Source organism: Oncorhynchus keta, chromosome 21 (assembly GCF_023373465.1).
Source record: "Oncorhynchus keta strain PuntledgeMale-10-30-2019 chromosome 21, Oket_V2, whole genome shotgun sequence".
Taxonomy (NCBI): Eukaryota; Metazoa; Chordata; class Actinopteri; order Salmoniformes; family Salmonidae; genus Oncorhynchus; species Oncorhynchus keta.
In genome coordinates, this window is record NC_068441.1 from 12,762,129 (window position 1) to 12,780,810 (window position 18,682).

Below are 18,682 nucleotides of genomic sequence, written 5' to 3' on the forward strand. Positions count from 1 at the left end.
TCATGGGAAGTGTAGGAAAGATCGTGAATCTCATGGGGAAGAGATTCAGGCTTTTATTCCATATTCACTTAAATATCATATTCCACAAACATATACAGTCAAATTAATCAATTGTATCTCCTGTGAAATATATTTGATCTCATTGGCAGAGCCGGGTAAACGAGAGAAACTAAAAACACAGCAAAGAGTTAGTTGGCTAACGAAAATAAAATACCACACAATACCCAGTAATCTACCGAGGGTTGTAGGAAAAAGGTAAAACTATAAAATGTATCTGATTTCTGCTCCAAAAACACCTCAATCCTAAATGCTTTTACCACAGGCCCTAATGTCTTCAATATGATTCAAATCATTTTCAGAGTAAACAAAAAGGCTGTTTTGAATGAAGGCCTTCACAAATACTTTCAAAGCAAATATGTTTTGTAGAAAATCAAGCTATAACCATTAATCACCCTGTTGTACTAGAATAACTTTTAAATATGTACACTATACACAAATACACCCTGTTAGATACACTTTGCATACCACAATATAGTACAGTGGTTTATTTGTCTTTTGTGCTTAGAACCTTGCATTGTCCATGCTTGCATGTTGCTCAAATGAAACCAGGAGTCATTTTGAGACTGTGGGTGACAAACCTGAATATGAATATCCATGTGAGATGTCTTTGCCTAGAATAAAGCGGGGTAAACCCCTCTCTGACCATACAGTAGATATTGCAAAGAAACAATGCAAGTCTTGAATCATCTGATATCCATGCCTGACTGCTGCTGCTGTTGTGCTGGGCCTGGGTGCAGAGTGCAAAGGATGTCCAGTGGTAGATCAGTTATGGAATCATTTCAGGTTACTGACTATGTAAAGTTTCTCTTATTTTAGAACCCTCAGCTACGTAGCAAATTGCTGGTAGAATGCCAGTTTGACCCTTTCGATATGGTGACACAGCTTTATGGCTGGTCCCAGTTTCAGGTCCATACACTCCTGCACCGTGGGCAGGTTGAGAAGGAGCAGAGCCTGTCCATCAATCTCCTGAAAACACAAGCACGGTCATGGGGTAAGACAACAATATTCATGGATGTAGGCCACAGTGTACACACAGTTATACAGTAAAGATACTTATCGTGTGTTTGTGTGTCTGTGTGTGTAATTATTACCTGATCCAGGAAAATACGAGCCAGAGGAGCACAGTCGGTGGTCCTGATGAAACGCACCACATCAGTCACACTCCACTCTAGGGGACTGGTGTCCAAACACAGCTTCTGGGGAGCCTCACTTCTTGAGCGCTGCAAAACAACATGCAAGACACAAAGATGCAGTTAATTATGTTTTTTTAACATGAAAAGGGACAATAAAGTCTGGACAATACAACGTACTGTATATACAGTGCCTTGCAAAAGTGTTCACCCCCCTTGGTGTTTTTCCTATTTTGTTGCATTAAAACATGTAATTTAAATGTTTTTTCTATTTGGATTTCACAAAATAGTGAAAAAATAACAGAAAAGTGGTGCGTGCATATGTATTCACCCCCTTTACTATGAAGCCCCTAAATAAGATCTGGTGCAACCAATTACCTTCAGAAGTCACATAATTAGTTAATAAAGTCCACCTGTGTGCAATCTAAGTGTCACATGATCCGAGTATATATATATATATATACACCTGTTCTGAAAAGCCTCAGAGTCTGCAACCCCACTAAGCAAGTGGCACCACCAAGCAAGTGGCACCATGAAGACCAAGGAGCTCTCCAAACAGGTCAGGGACAAAGTTGTGGAGAAGTACAGATCAGGTTTTTTTTTTTTTTTTAATATCAGAAACTTTGAACATCCCACGGAGCACCATTAAATCCATTACTAACAAGACCAGGCAAGGAGGGCATTAATCAGAGAGGCAAATAAAATACCAAAAATAACCCAGAAGGAGCTGCAAAGCTCCACAGCGGAGATTGGAGCATCTGTCCATAGGACCACTTTAAGCTGTACACTCCACAGAGCTGGGCTTTACGGAAGAGTGGCCAGAAAAAAATCCATTGCTTAAAGAAAAGAATAAGCAAACATGTTTGGTGTTTGCCAAAAGGCTTGTGGGAGACGCCCGAAACATATGGAAAGTACTCTGGCCAGATGAGACTAAAATGGTGCTTTGTGGCCATCAAGGAAAACACTGTCTGGCGCAAACCCAACACCTCATCACCCCGAGAGAACACCATCCCCACAGTGATGGTCATGGCAGCATCATGCTGTGGGGATCTTTTTCCATCGGCAGGGACTGGGAAACTGGTCAGAATTGAAGGAATTATGGATGGTGCTAAATACAGGGAAATCCTTGAGGGAAACCTGTTTCAGTCTTCCAGAGATTTGAGACTGGGATGGAGGTTCACCTTCCAGCAGGACAATGACCCTAAGCATACTGCTAAAGCAACACTCAAGTGGTTTAAGGGGAAACATTTAAATATCTTGGAATGGCCTAGTCAAAGCTCAGACCTCAATCCAAATGAGAATCTGTGGTTTGACTTAAAGATTGCTGTACACCAGTGGAATTCATCCAACTTGGAGCTGGTGTAGTTTTGCCTTAAATAATGGGCAAAAATCCCAGTGGCTAGATGTGCCAAACTTATAGAGACATACCCCAAGAGACTTGCAGCTGTAATTGCTGCAAAAGGTGGCTCTAGAAAGTATTGACTTTGGGGGGGGGTGAAGTTTTTTTTTTAAATTTCTTGTTCGTTTCACAATTATTATTTTTTTCATCTTCAAAGTGGTAGGCATGTTGTGTAAATCAAATGATACAAACCCCCCAAAAAGTCATTTTAATTCCAGGTAGTAAGGAAATAAAATAGGAAAAATGCCTAGGGGGGTGAATACTTTAGCAAGCCACTGTATTAACAGTGAACAAACAAAGTCAAGGCACAGTAGTTTACCTTTGGTGAAGGTGGGTGGTTCTCATCATCAGAGTAGGATGGGGAGTGAGGTTTCCTGCGCTTTCGAGTTGGCCTGGGCGTTGCAGGAGGAGAAGGGGACGGGGTGGGTGGCTGTGACTTCCCAATGGAATATTCTGAATCGTCCTGATCATCCTGGAGTTCAGAGCCAGTATCGTCACTCAGAGAGTCCTCATCATCCAGATCCTCCTCCTCTCCACTCCCCTGGGTTAGAGAAAGGGATGGTTCAGTTTAAAGATGTCTGGATATATAGAGGTGTGTGTGTGTGTGTGTTACCTGTGGTGAACCGGCAGGTGTGTTGTCCAGTGAGGCTGAGGAGCGTCTCTTCTTATGGACGAAGAGTTGCTTCCTCCTCTTCCTCCTCCTACCTCTCCTCTTCACCCCCCCTTCCAGGTTAGAGTGCCCTCCTGGTGGGCGGCCCACTCGCCTACTCTTCTTCTTACCATAGTAATAAGCTGTAGAAAAAAATCAATATTACAATCTTTGTCCTCCTGAGCATTATGAATCCAATACTTTACAATCAATATTGTTTATTCATCTAAGTACACATAAAAACAGACACTGGTTCCCTTAGATCCCCCCCCTGCATATCAGCTTGATCTCAATAACACCAGCTATTTTAATGCCTGTTTTCACAGATATGCATTAGATCTAGAGTGATTGATTAGGGCAGGGGCTCACCAGAGTACGGCACGTCAAATGTTCTACTGCTTGAGCTCATGTCCCTCTTATAGAATATTAACTCAAAAGTATTGTGGAGTGCCTGCATCTAAATATAAACAGTAAAAGCACCCAAAATGAGTACCGGCACCTATTACAGTTCAAGTCAAACACCGGTGACACGTACTGTATTTGGTCTTGGTGAGCACAGAACAGTTCTCTGAGCAGCGCTCCAGAACCATGCGAGGTCCAAACAGGTTTGGGCAACACTCCAGCTTCATGCAGGTCTTTCGACAAAACTCAGCCACGCAGTCTGTTGTACGCACTATCTCCACCGTAGCCCGGTAACTCTTTCCCTTGTACCTGCCGGACAAAAATAGATCCTCAGGTTTGCAACGCTAGGACTGCTTAGCCAGGTCCAGTACACACTTTAATAAAATCAACTCAAGCACAAATAGGAGCAGAAAAGTTACAAACGGAATGATGTTAATGACAGAGAATGCGTTCCTCACTTGGCTTTGAGCGTCTCTCCATGGCCGTGCCAGCGGTTCTCCTGGTCCAGCTGCAGCTCCCTGAGCACCCGGCTGGGCTTATAGGCAGAGTTGATCAGCAGAGTCAACACCTGGACACGTCACAGGGAGACGGAGAGAGACGTGAACGGATTAGCATAGATACTATTCAAAGTGGGAAGTGATCTTCAGGGATAGTACAATTCTGCTCTATTACTAACCGGTTTCGAGAAGAATTGAGTAGTTTACTTTTGAGTATATTGTAATATAGTTATAATATTGTGTAGTATGGTTTTCCGATCCCACTTGGGTGCTCCTCACCTCTTTGAGCACCAGGACACAGTTGCCAGGGCCGATACACTGGGGCAGCTCAGCGATGCGACCCTTGTTCAGGTAGGGGCCAGAAAAGCAGCGGTGGTTGAAGTAGATCTTAGGACAGCAGTACTTCCCGTTCCCCTGTCCTGTACAAAAAAACATCACACACACAATGTAATAGCTGTGCCTCACCTCAGAAACAATCCTAATGTATTTGTCTGGGATGTCTAGATGAGAAAGAGAACACTCACCAGTCTCTGATTGGCTGGTCATCTGCTGCTTGAGTGCATCAGGTGTTGCGGATTTGGGTGGAGCTCGGCTTTAGGGACAAAGATACAGGTTAGTGGTCAAAGTGCACGGGACTGGAATATTAACCAATCAAAAGTGGACAAACAGCCAATGATAAGAGTCCGTCCTTTCCCATAGGCCTACTTACTGTTTCTCAGGCTGCACCACAGCAATCCTCCTCTGCTTCTCAACTGTAAGACAATGTATAATCAACATGAAAACTACTGTAACTATACACAGTACTGTCAAATATTGTGACTGCAATATTAACAATTCCATGCATATTGTGGCATGGCACCCCTTCAGAAGAGAGAGAGGAACACAGAGGGATCCTATTTTGGGACGCCCACCTTCGGGCTTGATGGGGTACAGCAAAGGGTAACCGTTGGTCTCACACCAGCTGACAGGAAAGATGTCCAACGAGTCCACATGAGCTATAAGCTCTGGCATAGCCTGTTTCAGCCCTGGACACACAGGGACACAAATGATTTAATCACACAACTTATTAATGATCTAATATCAATACCATCATTGTGAACAAGCTCACACTTAAATGGTCTTAAACTAAGCTTTAAAAACGCAGGGCCCAGATATGAGGTGTAGCTACGGGTTCTCACCTTCCAGGCCAAGCCAGATATGTTGCCCTTTAACCTTGATTACTGATGCCACATGAATGTGCTCAGGTGAGAGTGGGTTGACCGCTTCCAGTTTCATGGCCTCTTTAAAGCTGTGATCAGACTGTTCCTGAGACAGACAGAGAGACTTCAGGAGAGAGAGATTATTCATTGCCCCTGTTCATCCATGCTATACACTCATGTTATAACATGCATTGTTCTATGAGGCCGTTTGTCAGACAGCGCATGACTCACTGTGGGGAAACAGTGTTGTGGTGCTGCCTCGGCCTCACTCTGTTTCAGGTAGTCTGCCCAGTCAAAGTCCTGCCCCTGGTACCCTACACAACCGGAGAGAGAGAACACAATACAATTAGCTTAACGTTTAAAAAAGAAAGTTGAGCACAGTTTTAAAAGTAGTTCTGTAAATGTTACTAGTGTTTCCCCACCTGGAGGGGGGCTGAGCGGGAGACCGTTCTTCAGGCTCCACTGGGCGGGAAAGATCCCAGGACTGTCCCTGTGACACAGGAAGGACTTCCCACTGCCTTCTGACACCAAATCATCACCACAGAGATTGTCTATCTTTACCAGGAAGTACTGGTCACTGAACACCTGAAGAGAAGAGGTAGGTTATGATATCATACTCATGTTGGCTCTATGCAGTGGTTACCCTACCCTTCCTCCATGACCATATCACACCCAAAGCTAGCCTCAAACACAACCATACTGTATCTCACTGACTACCCACTTCCGCATGGAGTGGATAGACTCCCAGAGTTTATATGGGTACTATGTCAGGATTCATCTTTACTCTCCTAGCCCTGAGGTGAACACTGATCTGAGCGGACTGAATAGGCAGCAACGATATGGTGGAAACTGTTGGGTGGAGTACCTTCATCACTGTACTGCCATCATCCAACCCAGTCATTCATTTTGGCCTGGGAAGGACGCATTCAGACAAATCCAGGAGCCTGAGGTGAGAGGGGGACAGTAAAGAGGTTGTTACCTTGGTAACGGTGGCAGGACTGATGCAGAATGGGGATGCAGGGTCAACGGCCTCCAGTTTCATCCCCTCAGTGAAGCAGTGGGCAGCGATGACAGGCCGGTCCTGATGCACGCACACACCACACAGTGATGGCTTATTATATTAATATTGCACAGAGCCTTGTAATGTTAGTAAATAATGCTTGGTAGTGCCATCACCTTATAGAACTCCTCAGAGAGGGCTTCATCATGAGGCTGATCAATCATCCTCTGTCTGACCTCCTCCCACTTCTCTTCTGTGTGCAGGGCGACCAGGGCTGAAACAAGCACACACACACACAAATTATCACGTTAAACAGTAAAAACCGCAACCTCCGATTTATTCATAAATTATGTTTGCATCTTAGCCCTTTGATGCATAAGATCACATATTTGTGATCATTGTTGAGTGGTCCCTGCAGCTTACCATCGCAAATAGCAAGTAGCAACAGAACGCAGGATGCAACCAACATGTCTAAACAGCAACCTAACTGCTAGACTTGTTTGCAATGTACCACATCTCTGGTGAGCACAAGGGAGAAATGTAATATTGTTTAGAAAAGACATGCATGTCAGCTAAGCTAACAGCAGGTAAATTCTTTATGATGGCAGCCATGTTTGTTTATGCTTGACAAGTGAAAACTCCCTAATCCCAGAATGACACTCACTATAAGACACAAATAAACTAAGTCAAAGTCAAAGATGGCTGCGTCCATTGTCTAAAAAACAATAACTTTGTTTGGCCACTTTTCAGCATATTACAAATCTTCGATGTACTTGTTACAGCGTTTACAAGAACCGGAGTACATGACTTGACAAGTCATTTACAGTGTTTGACAAATCACATAGCAAATCAAATGTTATCAACTCACAGATCACCACCACCAAATAAAAGCCTCCTGCCTAGCCATAGTGTGAAAGCTAAACAGGGTTGCCAGATTTAGTTAAAACCATTTTAGGATGTGTAATGGGAATTTTAATGTTTGTGCTTTTCTTATAACTCATTTGTGTGTTCTATTCATGTGCTGTTCGATAAGCCAATTTCTGTGTTCATGCAAGTGGCTGACTGTACAAATCCTCATTTATCAGTAGCTGCAATTTGGCAGTACGCCCAGATGTTGTTTTGAGAACGAACTAAAGATATCTCAGTTAAGGTCTCAGTTTAGAGAGAAGCCTTGTGAGGTATGGGTCTGTCACATGTTATGAAACAGTATTGGTTGGTCACATGAATGAAACAAAATGGTAATGATTAATTCATTATGCTAAATCTTGTAAATATAACTTGTCTGTGTATAGTCATATATAAAAGACAACTGCTGGGTCTGCAGAGCTCCTGATTGACATGTGTACTATGGTGCATTGAGTTGGTTGGAACCCCTCCAGCACGCTGACAAATAAACAATGATTCATTTATGATTGACTTCGAGTGCACCTGCATAAGAATTTCGACAACAGATGGTTTGTGTGTGTGTGGGGGGGGGTTAATTTAATTTGTGGGAGATTATGATGCAGGATTTATCAATATTCGGGGGGCAAAAACAGGAGACGATTATACGCTAAATTAAAAAGGTAAAACCCTGGAGGGGGGTCTGAGCTAGCAACCTGGAGTTAGTTACAATCGAAGTCAGTTGAGTGAACCATCCCTCTACCTTGTTTTGTTATAACATCTTTGGTCAGATAATTACGTGACAACCAGAAAGCTTTATATGATGTCAACAAACATGGCGCCACACATAGCTGGCATTCACTCATCATAATCTGTACAACTTTCCAAAAAGTATTTTACACGCCATACACTACATGACCAAAAGTAAGCGGACATCTGCTCATTAAACATCTCATTCCAAAATCATGGGCATTAATATGGAATTGGTCCCCCCTTTGCAGCCTCTACTCTTCTGGGAAGGCTTTCCACTAGATGTTGGAACATTGCTGCGGGGACTTGCTTCCATTCAGCCACAAGAGCATTAGTGAGGTCGAACACAGATGTTGGGCAATTAGGCTTGGCTCGCAGTCGGCGTTCCAATTCATCCCAAAGGTGTTCGATGGGGTTGAGGTCAGGGCCCTGTGCAGCCAGTCAAGTTCTTCCACACCTATCATCTCAATAAACCATTTCTGTATGGACCTCGCATTGCCATTCTGAAACAAGAAATGGCCTTCCTCAAACTGTTGCCACAAAGTTGGAAGCACAGAATCGTCTAGAATGTCATTGTATGCTGTAGCGTTAAGACTTCCCTTCACTGGAACTAAGGTGCCTAGCCCAAACCACGAAAAATTGCCCCAGACCATTATTCCTCCTCCATTATTCCTCCTCCACATTTTACAGTTGGCACTATGCATTAAGGGCAGGTAGCGTTCTCGGCATCTGCCAAACCCAGATTCATCCGTCGGACTGACAGATGGTGAAGTGAGATTCATCACTCCAGAGAATGCGTTTCCACTGCTCCAGACGCCAATGGCTACGAGCTTAACACCACTCCAGCCAACACTTGGCATTACGCAAGGTGAGCTTAGGCTTGGCCACGGAAACCCATTTAATGAAGCTCCCGACGAACGACAGACTATTTTTTCGCACTACGCGCTTCAGCACTCGGTGGTCCCGTTCTCTGTTGTTGTTGCTCCTAGACGTTTCCACTTCACAATAACAGGACTTACAGTTGACCGGGGCAACAATTTGACAAATTGATTTGTTAGAAAGGTGGCATCTTATGACGGTGCCATGTTGAATGTCAATGAGCTCTTTAGGAAGGTCATTCTACTGCCAATGTTTGTGTACGGAGATTGCATGGCTATATGCTCGATTTGGGACATCTGTCAGCAACGGGTGTGTTTGCAATAGCCAAATACACTTACTTGAAGGGGTGTCCATATGATTTTATAAATATAGTGTATGTGTCCATTATAATCTATGCAAGAATCGGAATGCATGATTTGTCAAAAGTACTTGAAAATGTGAATAAAACAGTAAATATATTATGCTCCATACATACAGTTGAAGTCGAAGTTTGCATACACTTAGGATGGAGTCATTAAAACTCGTTTATCCACCACTCCACAAAATTCTTGTGAACAAACTATAGTTTTGGCAAGTCGGTTAGGACATCTACTTTGTGCATGACACAAGTACTTTTTCCGACAATTGTTAACAGACAGATTTACTTAACTTATAATTCACTGTATCACAATTATAGTGGATTGGAAGTTTATATACACTAAGTTGACTGTGCCTTTAAACAGCTTGGAAATTTCCAGAAAATTATGTCATGGCTTTAGAAGCTTCTGATAGGCTAATTGACATCATTTGAATCAAAAAGAAATCAGCCAAGGCCTCAGAAAAAGAATTGGAGACCTCCACAAGTCTGGTTCATCCTTGGGACCAATTTCCAAATGCCTGAAGGAACCACGTTCATCTGTACAAACAATAATATGCAAGTATAAACAACATGGGACCACGTAGCCATCATACCGCTCAGGAAGGAGACACGTTCTGTCTCCAAGAGATACTTTGCAAAAAGTGCAAATCAATCCCAGAACAACAGCAAAGGACCTTGTGTAGATACTGGAGGAAACAGGTACAAAAGTATCTATATCAACAGTAAAACGATTCCTATATCGACATGACCTGAAAGGCCGCTCAGCAAGGAAGAAGCCACTTCTCAAAAACCGCTATAAAGCCAGACTACGGTTTGCAACTGCACATGGGGACAAAGATCGTACTTTTTGGAGAAATGTCCTCTGGTCTGATGAAACAAAAATATGGCCATAATGACCATCGTTATGTTTGGAGCAAAAAGGGGGAGGTTTGTGAGCTGAAGAACACCATCCCAACCGTGAAGCACAGGGGTGGCAGCATCATGTTGTGGGGGTGCTTTGCTGAAGGAGGGACTGGTGCACTTCACAAAATAGATGGCATCATGAGGTAGGAAAATTCTGTGGATATATTGAAGCAACATCTCAAGATATCAGTCAGGAAGTTAAAGCTTGGTCGCAAATGGTTCTTCCAAACAGCCAAAGACCCCAAGCATACTTCCAAAGTTGTGGCAAAATGGCTTAAGGACAACAAAGTCAATGTATTGGAGTGGCCATCACAAAGTCCTGACCTCAATCCTATTGAAAAGTTGTGGGCAGAACTGAAAAAGCATGTACGAGCAAGGAGGCCTACAAACCTGACTCAGTTACACCAGCTCTGTCAGGAGGAATGGGCCAAAATTCACCCAACTTATAGTGGTTTGTGGAAGGCTACCCAAAACATTTGACCCAAGTTAAACAATTTAAAGGCAATGCTACCAAATACTAATTGAGTATGTAATCTTCTGACCCACTGGGAATGTGATGAAATAAAGCACTCTCTCTCTACTATTATTCTGACATTTCACATTCTTAAAATAAAGTGGTGATCCTTACTGACCTAAGAAAGGGAATTTTTATTAGGATTAAATGTCAGGAATTGTGAAAAACTTAGTTTAAATGCATTTGGCTAAGGTGTACAGTCGTGGCCAAAAGTTTTGAGAATGACACAAATATTAATTTTCACAAAGTTTGCTGCTTCAGTGTCTTTAGATATTTTGTCAGACGTTACTATGGAATACTGAAGTATAATTACAAGAATTTCATAAGTGTCAAAGGCTTTTATTGACAATTACATGAAGTTGATGCAAAGAGTCAATATTTGCAATGTTGACCCTTCTTTTTCAAGACCTCTGCAATTCACCCTGGCATCCTGCCTGATTGGCAGTCCATTCTTGCAGAGTCAATGCTTGGAGTTTGTCAGAATTTGTGGGTTATTGTTTGTCCACCTGCCTCTTGAGGATTGACCACAAGTTCTCAATGGGATTAAGGTCTGGGGAGTTCAGTGGCCATGGACCCAAAATATTGAAGTTTTGTTCCCCGAGCCACTTAGTTATCACTTTTGCCTTATGGCAAGGTGCTCCATCATGCTGGAAAAGGCATTGTTCATCACCAAACTGTTCCTGGATGGTTGGGAGAAGTTGCTCTCGGAGGATGTGTTGGTACCATTCTTTATTCATGGCTGTGTTGTTAGGCAAAATTGTGAGTGAGCCCATTCCCTTGGCTGAGAAGCAATCCCACACATGAATGGTCTCAGGATGCTTTACTGTTGGCACGACACAGGACTGATGGTAGCGCTCACTTCGTCTTCTCCGGACAAGCTTTTTTCCGGATGCCCCAAACAATCGGAAAGGGGATTCATCAGAGAAAATGACTTTACCCCAGTCCTCAGCAATCCAATCCCTGTACCTTTTGCAGAATATCAGTCTGTCCCTGATGTTTTTCCTGGAGAGAAGTGGCTTCTTTGCTGCCCTTCTTGACACCAGGCCATCCTCCAAAAAGGTTTTCGCCTCACTCACTCACACCTGCCTGCTGCCATTCCTGAGCAAGCTCTGTACTGGTGGTGCCCCGATCCAGCAGCTGAATCAACTTTAGGAGACGGTCCTGGCGCTTGCTGGACTTTCTTGGGCGCCCTGAAGCCTTCTTCACAACAATTGAACCACTCTCCTTGAAGTTCTTGATGATCCGATAAATGGTTGATTTAGATGCAATCTTACTGGCAGCAATATCCTTGCCTGTGAAGCCCTTTTTTGTGCAAAGCAATGATGACGGCACATGTGTTATTGTTTGTCCACCTGCCTCTGGTTACCTCATGGTAACCATGGTTGACAGAGGAATAACAATGATTCCAAGCACCACCCTCCTTTGAAGATTCTAGTCTCTTATTCAAACTCAATCAGCATGACAGAGTGATCTCCAGCCTGGTCCTCGTCAACACTCATACCTGTGTTAACGAGAGAATCACTGACATGATGTCAGCTGGTCCATTTGTGGCAGGGCTGAAATGCAGTAGAAATGTTTTTTGGGATTCAGTTCATTTGCATGGCAAAGAGGGACTTTCAATTAATTTCAATTCATGTGATCACTCTTCATAACATTCTGGAGTACATGCAAATTGCAATCATACAAACTGAGGCAGCAGACTTTGTGAAAATGTATATTTGTGTCATTTCCAAAACTTTGTCACGACTATGTAAACTTCCAACTGTATGTACGGTGTGCTACAGTAGAAATGACATCACAATAAAGAAACTATAATGATAACGTAATAAGGCACTTACTTTGATAGGAACGCACACGTCCAAAGTTTTTATTAGTAAGGAAAACTAATATTAAGGCGATGTGGGCGCCAGCTGGATAACATGCCAGGGGAAAAAAAGTTTGTGCTCTGACTAGAGATATGCAAATGTCTTCATATTTGATCTGGGGAGACACTTGGGAAGTGTTTGGGATCTCCTCGAAGAGAGAAGTTTGTCCAGCTCAATAAAGCCTCAAATATAAAATTGTCCACAACAGTGAAATGGGCTACTTCTTATGTGAATTAACAAGGAGGCGGAACACACCTCAATTGAAACTGTTGATAGAAAATAAAACTTGTTTGAAAATAACTTGAAATTGACAAGTTAAAACATAGCCTATAGATAAATAGCAGGCAGTGTGCCTTGGTTTGAGGACAGTGTGGGTTCACTGTCCTGTTGTGTAACAATCCCATTTTGGAACAGTGAGTGCATTCTGACTTCACACATATAAAAGAAACGCTGGGGCGACCGTTAGAGATTTGTGGAACACACGTGAAAAGGTTCAAACTGAATTTCCCCAAGGTCTTTTTGAAAAGAGGATCAGCTTACCTAAAGGAGGCCTGAGGGTGCAGCCATGCTCCTTGGCCCAGCCAGGTGGGTGGAGGCGGGGGTGCAGGTAGTAGAGCCAGAGGGTGGAGTGTGTTTCAGGGAGCCCCTCTGTGCCTGCTAGGCGTAGTCTCAGCCTGCCACCCACATTCTCCTCCACCTCAGCGCCCCACGCCACCCCAGGGTCAAAACTGTCCTGCAGCTCCACACTGCAGCCTGGAGACATCAGGTCCACTGGGTCCTTACGACGCTGAGGCAACACACACACACACACACACACACACACACACACACACACACACACACACACACACACACACACACACACACACACACACACACACACACACACACACACACACACACACACACAGTTCAAAACCCTTGCCTATCTGTCATACATTCCCAGTTGTTCCAGTTTATAACTGAGCACCCCCTTACCCCTTCCAGCAGGTTGGCAGGTGCACTGCACTTCTCAGCCAGGGCTTTCTCCAGGATGCCCTCCCAGTCTGGCTGCTTCTCTCTCACACCTGAGGAGGGCGATGGAGAGGCACGATTACAGAATATGGAAAGAAACCTCAGAAATGTTTTTAGAAAACATCATTTTAGATTTTACTGTAATAACCCTTGTAAAACAACACCCGTCCAACTGAGTTTCATCCCCAGCCCTAGTTCTCTTACCCTCGGAGGGTCTCATGGGCTTGCCCTGCTGCCGGCTCCAGCCCAGGGGGTGGAGGTCCGCCGTCATGATGTCACACCAGAAGTCAGCACGGCGGTCATCGTGGTAACCCTCGTAGCGCAGGAGGAGCAGCTGGCCACAGGTGGTGATGATGGTGGCCACCCAGTAGGGTTGGTCAGGCTCTGAACGCACACACACCTCCAGCTTCATACCTGGAGTCAGCCCTGTCTGCAAGCCCTGGTCCACCTGGGGGATGTTTAAATATCTTGCAAGGTGGATTTGGGATCAAGAGTGTGTGAGTATTGTGTGGTTATGAGAGGATTGTGAGCAGTCTCAGTACTTACGTGTTTGAAGGCATGGTGGGGCACAGACAAGGTCCCGTTTTCCTCCAGATATTCATCCCAGTTAAAGTCAGACACGTGCTGACTTGAGTCCTCATCTGCAACACACACATACACCAGTTCAGTTCATTTTGTTACGTTAGAAAGCCCTCGTCACCAGTAACAAAGCTGGAGGTCCATGTAATTACTCACCAGACTCCAATGACTCGTGACTCATGTTAGCTCCTCCCACAGGCCAAGTCTAGAAGCTCTGGGGAAGAAAGGAGAGCTGGATTATTATTTGTGTTTGACAGCCAAAATCAGGAGAGCAAGTAAGAATATTAGGTGGTTGGTAAAAGTGGTACAGCTGGTGAAAGAGAGGTAATTTGTCCAGTGATTACATTTATTTTTGTGAAAGTTGATGTGGATTGCCAAACAAAAGCATAAACAAAGTTTAGTTAGTGTGTGTGAGAGAAGTGAAACTGAGAACATTTAGGTAAGGGTTTTGAAAATACAAATGAGCCTTCTAGCTAAGTTTCTAAAAGCATGAGTGAGGCCTCTTAAAGACACGATAACTTTGAACCAAAGTTGAGCTGTAGGCTTATAGCCAGTCTGTGACAACAAAGCATATTAAAGAATTGAACACAAAAGAGAAATGGCATTTATATACCGGGCATGAGCGAGCATTGGAAATGACAATAGCTGAGAGGTTTGTGTATAGGATGTAGAAGATAGCTGCTCGTTCACTGCTGCTCCATTCAGCAGGGCTGTCAGGCCCGTCTTTGTCAAGTCTGATGTCTCTATTAAAGTAGAGACAGCCATCAGACAGGATCCTTCTGACCACCGCACGGACACCGCGACCCAGGATCAGCCCATCCTTTCACCCACGACCCTGCCGCCCTCAGAGTACACACACAGAGCTATCCAACCAAGCCCGACTGAATTTTCGGACACACACAGGCAGTGTAAAGGGCCTCATTGTGCTGGAGGTCATACTGACGTCTCACACTAGGGAGGATAAAAAGAGCAGCAGAGCCATTTAGCCATTTGCAAACAGCCAAGCCTCACTGTTGAGGTGTATTCTAATATACCCGATGATCACAAAAAAAAGAATTCTAACAGTTGTTGATAAAGATGGAAAATGTCAGCAAGTTTATTGTAATATGATATAGACAAGTTAGAATGGAGCTGAGAAGGGAAGGATGAGGGGGTTGATAAAATATTATTTTATTATGCTGATATTTCTGGGAATTCACAGCTAATTCAGTTAAACAAACTCTCAGTTCATCACCAAAGTGAACGGGATGACTAACAACTTCCCCTATGGTTTGAAAGAGGCCTGCCCAGTATCCACACACACCACCAGGCTCGCTGTCAGTCTGACTCTCTCCACCAATAGATAGACCCAGCAGAAATACACTGACTCGCCCTGAAAGAGAAACTAGAATGCATACACAAAAACAAACATATTTTTAACATGCAGCTGACTGAATCAAGTCCTCTTAGTCACTGGGTGATCACTGGGCAGGAAATGCAAGCAAAATAAATGCATTGATTGAACACACAAGGGTTTGAGAAATGTACTTTAAATGAAAGTGAAGTCTTGATGACAAGGGTTTATGTCAAGAATAAAGTTAGACTTGGGAGTATTTTCATCAAGTGTAACACAATTACAATAATAGTAGCCTATTTGTTTACGAATCCTTTCTGTCAGCAATTTGCCTTCACATAGGCTACTTTTTCTTTGAGAGATTGTATTATTTCAGGGTTGCATGTTGCCAATGTCAAGTAGGGGCCTAATGTTAGTGGGGTGTTCGTGAGCCCCTTGCACGTCAGAGGGCAGTGTTGTTGTCCCACTGTTGTTGTTGTCACAGTGTTGTTACAGTGTTGTCGCAGTGTTGAAACTGTTCTTTGAACTGGATTTTTCGTGTAAATGGCCATAGGAGAGCCTGACCATAAATAGCTCCAACTTAATTAACCAATGGCAGAAGTAAATATAAACGTTTTGCCCAAAAAAAACCACTTCGCATTGCTATTTCATTGGCAAGTGGAATAAACAATGTTGCAGTTTATTAATGCCGCAGGTCATTTGAAAAAATGTTGCCGCGATCACTCAAGTTGCATAACTGGGAAGTTGGACCTGGAAAGAAATGGGCAGTTTAGTGCTTAGAGTAGCCTACGTGGAAATATCAATGTGTATAGCATAATTTAGGCCTGATCTGTTAGGCATATTCAATCAACTCCAATTTAATTTAAAACAAAATAAAAAATAAAAATGGCAAGGCTATTTGTAAAATAAAATACATCCGCAGACGTCCATCAAGCTTGTGCAACCGTTATTATATAGGAGCGATATCCAACGAAATAAATGGATTAAGTACATTAACAACATTTGTGGGAATTCCGATAGAAGGTTGCTTACCGCAATATGGATATTAATTTGAACGCACGAGCGCCGATGATCCAACTTTCACACTGGAACCGTGCACTAAAAGAGAATAACACCGAATGCAATAAAGAACATGTATTTCATAGCCTCTCTAGTGTTTATGCCATATAGGTCAGTTCAGAAGCCAACGGCACCGCAGTAGAATGCGGCTGATTCGGCACATGCTAAAAACGCCTGTGACCAAGTCAAGTTACTGAAACGTCATGGCTTGAGCGATAGGCTGTACTAAGCAATACGGGCGCTTGCACTCGACCGAGCCAGAGTCATCTTTTTCAGAGACGGGAAAAAAGACGCAGACAGCACCAAATTACATTATATCATATTAAGATCTTAATAAACAAAATATTGTATGTGAGTATTTGGTCACAAAATCTGATTCTTACCAGTAAATAGTTTTTCAAGTCGGTTTTAGATGCCGTCTCTTTCCGCCTAGTCGTTCACGACCTCATTCCAATATGGCACAAACTGCCACTGCGCATGTTCTGCCGCCTATATCTACGTTCTAAACCAGAGTAGTTGATATTGTCGGCGTTGAGAATAAAAATATGACTTCCACCTTCAAACACAATAAAAATCTAATATCCAAAAACCAGAATTAACAGATGCAAAGAAACAGAAAACAATGTTTTGTTTAACCTTGTTTAATAATGTTAATAATGTTAATCTTCTTTAACGTTGATTGAGAAAGAACCTTTTGCCTACGTTTGGCAAATTCCCTTATGGATTCAACACTTTGTTAATCGTTGAACTAGAATATGGATTGCATTGGCCTATATAATCGAGCCACTTTCGTTGAATGGCATTTCTTTCTCCACAAAACTGTCAAGGTGATATCGACTTTTGACTGAAACCGCATAAAATAACTCGATGTTGCTTAATTTTGCTCCATTGTTCGTCACATTAATTATCCCCCCCGCCCCCAGCTTTTTTTTTGGGGGGGCTGGGCCGTGATAAGGTGTTTATGAAATGTTTGGGTGTTGAGTTTTTTAGAAATATGCTTTCATGGCGAACCCAATGTGTTCTAGATTTGAAAATCGTTATAAAGAGACCCGTTTGTTTAAAGCAGGTTCCCACCAGGCTGTTGACTCTATAGGCTAAAGCTTAATCCCCACAAAGACCAATCCATTTGGTAACAAAAAAATGTCTGAGCTGTCCCACAGTCGTTGAGAATGGAAATGGCATAACTACAATTCAATAAATGTAGCATAACAATAATCCATTCGCTAGAATGAACATGTACGAATGGCTTGAACATTGAAACAACAGTTTATTAGCCTATTTCTTTCCAATTTTACAAACTCGATTTGATCTTTCTTAAATATTTTTTGCCAAAAAGAAGTAGCCGCAGATATGATAACCATCAATAAATCAAAGGGGAAATAGGTCTAGTGCCATTTTGAGACATGACAGGGGCCTATGTGGTTTTATTTTGGAGGGGGGAAAAGGATGTGGATTTATATTTCTAATATAAACCTCAAATGCCAATGGTGTCCGAGTTGCTAGGGATAGAATAATATGCAGCCATAACATGAGATAATCTTAATTTATACATGCTTTTATGAGCCTTCTTAAAGCTTGGCAGATGTCCCAATGATGCAACTTTTCAACCATTGTTGGTTAGTGCAGTGAGTTTATGTGATGCCAGGCAGAGAGGGAGGGAGCGGACTCAGAGGACAGTTGCCGTGCGCACTGCAGGAATGTCGTCGGCCTCCGAGGCTCAGACAATGAGATTCATAGTAATTGTAGAACCTGACCGCTAGATGGCAGGGTAGTCAACCTATTGTAACCTACAGTCAAATGCAGGGGCGTTACAACGATTTGATGACATTGGGGGCTTAGCCCAAAGCCAGAGGAGGAAACCTAGCAGGGGATTCTGGGGGTCTCCGCTGGAAGAAAAAAATAGAATTTTAACAGCTAAATGCATCAATATAGTGGACTTTGAAATTAACATTAAGAAGAAGAATCAACATGTAAATTCTATTCAAAAGCCAAAACAATATAAATACCATACAAGACATTCAGGTCACTTGCACCTTCCCACCTACCACAGCAGTGGTGTCAGTTCAGCCAAACCTAGGGTATGGCAAAGTGGCGTGGGGGGGGTGGTGGTGGATTTTTTTTGGAAGTTGAAGCTCATTTACTGCCTTTATTCACAATTTAAAATGCAAAAAAAATGTTATTTGGAGAACAGCAAAAATAAACAAAATGTA

The 18,682-nt window shown here is 43.0% G+C and overlaps 1 protein-coding gene across 3 annotated transcripts; it reads right to left on the reverse strand.

Annotated features, from left to right (window-relative positions):
• Positions 1-10: 10 nt before the first annotated feature.
• Positions 11-16,957, reverse strand: LOC118400153 (scm-like with four MBT domains protein 1). Of its 3 annotated transcripts, XM_035796698.2 has the most exons (22): positions 16,856-16,952; positions 16,446-16,511; positions 14,237-14,294; positions 14,048-14,142; positions 13,706-13,949; positions 13,466-13,554; positions 13,028-13,274; positions 6,513-6,610; positions 6,316-6,417; positions 5,759-5,921; positions 5,568-5,650; positions 5,316-5,460; positions 5,049-5,162; positions 4,847-4,889; positions 4,662-4,729; positions 4,417-4,556; positions 4,099-4,208; positions 3,774-3,949; positions 3,203-3,381; positions 2,909-3,130; positions 1,152-1,280; positions 11-1,026 (listed from the first exon to the last, which is right to left on the reverse strand). In XM_035796698.2, the coding sequence occupies exons 3-22, from the start codon at positions 14,259-14,261 to the stop codon at positions 886-888; spliced, it is 2,613 nt and encodes an 870-aa protein (XP_035652591.1). In that variant the 5' UTR covers positions 14,262-14,294; positions 16,446-16,511; positions 16,856-16,952; the 3' UTR covers positions 11-885. The 3 variants fall into 3 exon arrangements, with proteins under 3 accessions (XP_035652591.1, XP_035652592.1, XP_035652590.1); XM_035796699.1 differs by lacking the exon at positions 16,446-16,511 and having other exon boundaries at positions 5,316-5,442; positions 16,856-16,957; XM_035796697.1 differs by lacking the exon at positions 16,446-16,511 and having other exon boundaries at positions 16,856-16,957.
• Between the last annotated feature and the right edge of the window lie 1,725 nt (positions 16,958-18,682).

Excerpts from the sequence above, each read along its gene's own strand:
- LOC118400153 (XM_035796697.1), bottom strand. The coding sequence starts at position 14,261 with ATGAGTCACGAGTCATTGGAGTCTG. Across the intron at positions 13,555-13,705 it reads GCCCATGAGACCCTCCGAGG|GTGTGAGAGAGAAGCAGCCA; the intron begins GTAAGAGAACTA and ends CGCCCTCCTCAG. Across the intron at positions 5,461-5,567 it reads CACAACACTGTTTCCCCACA|TCTCTCTGTCTGTCTCAGGA; the intron begins GTGAGTCATGCG and ends TCTCTCCTGAAG.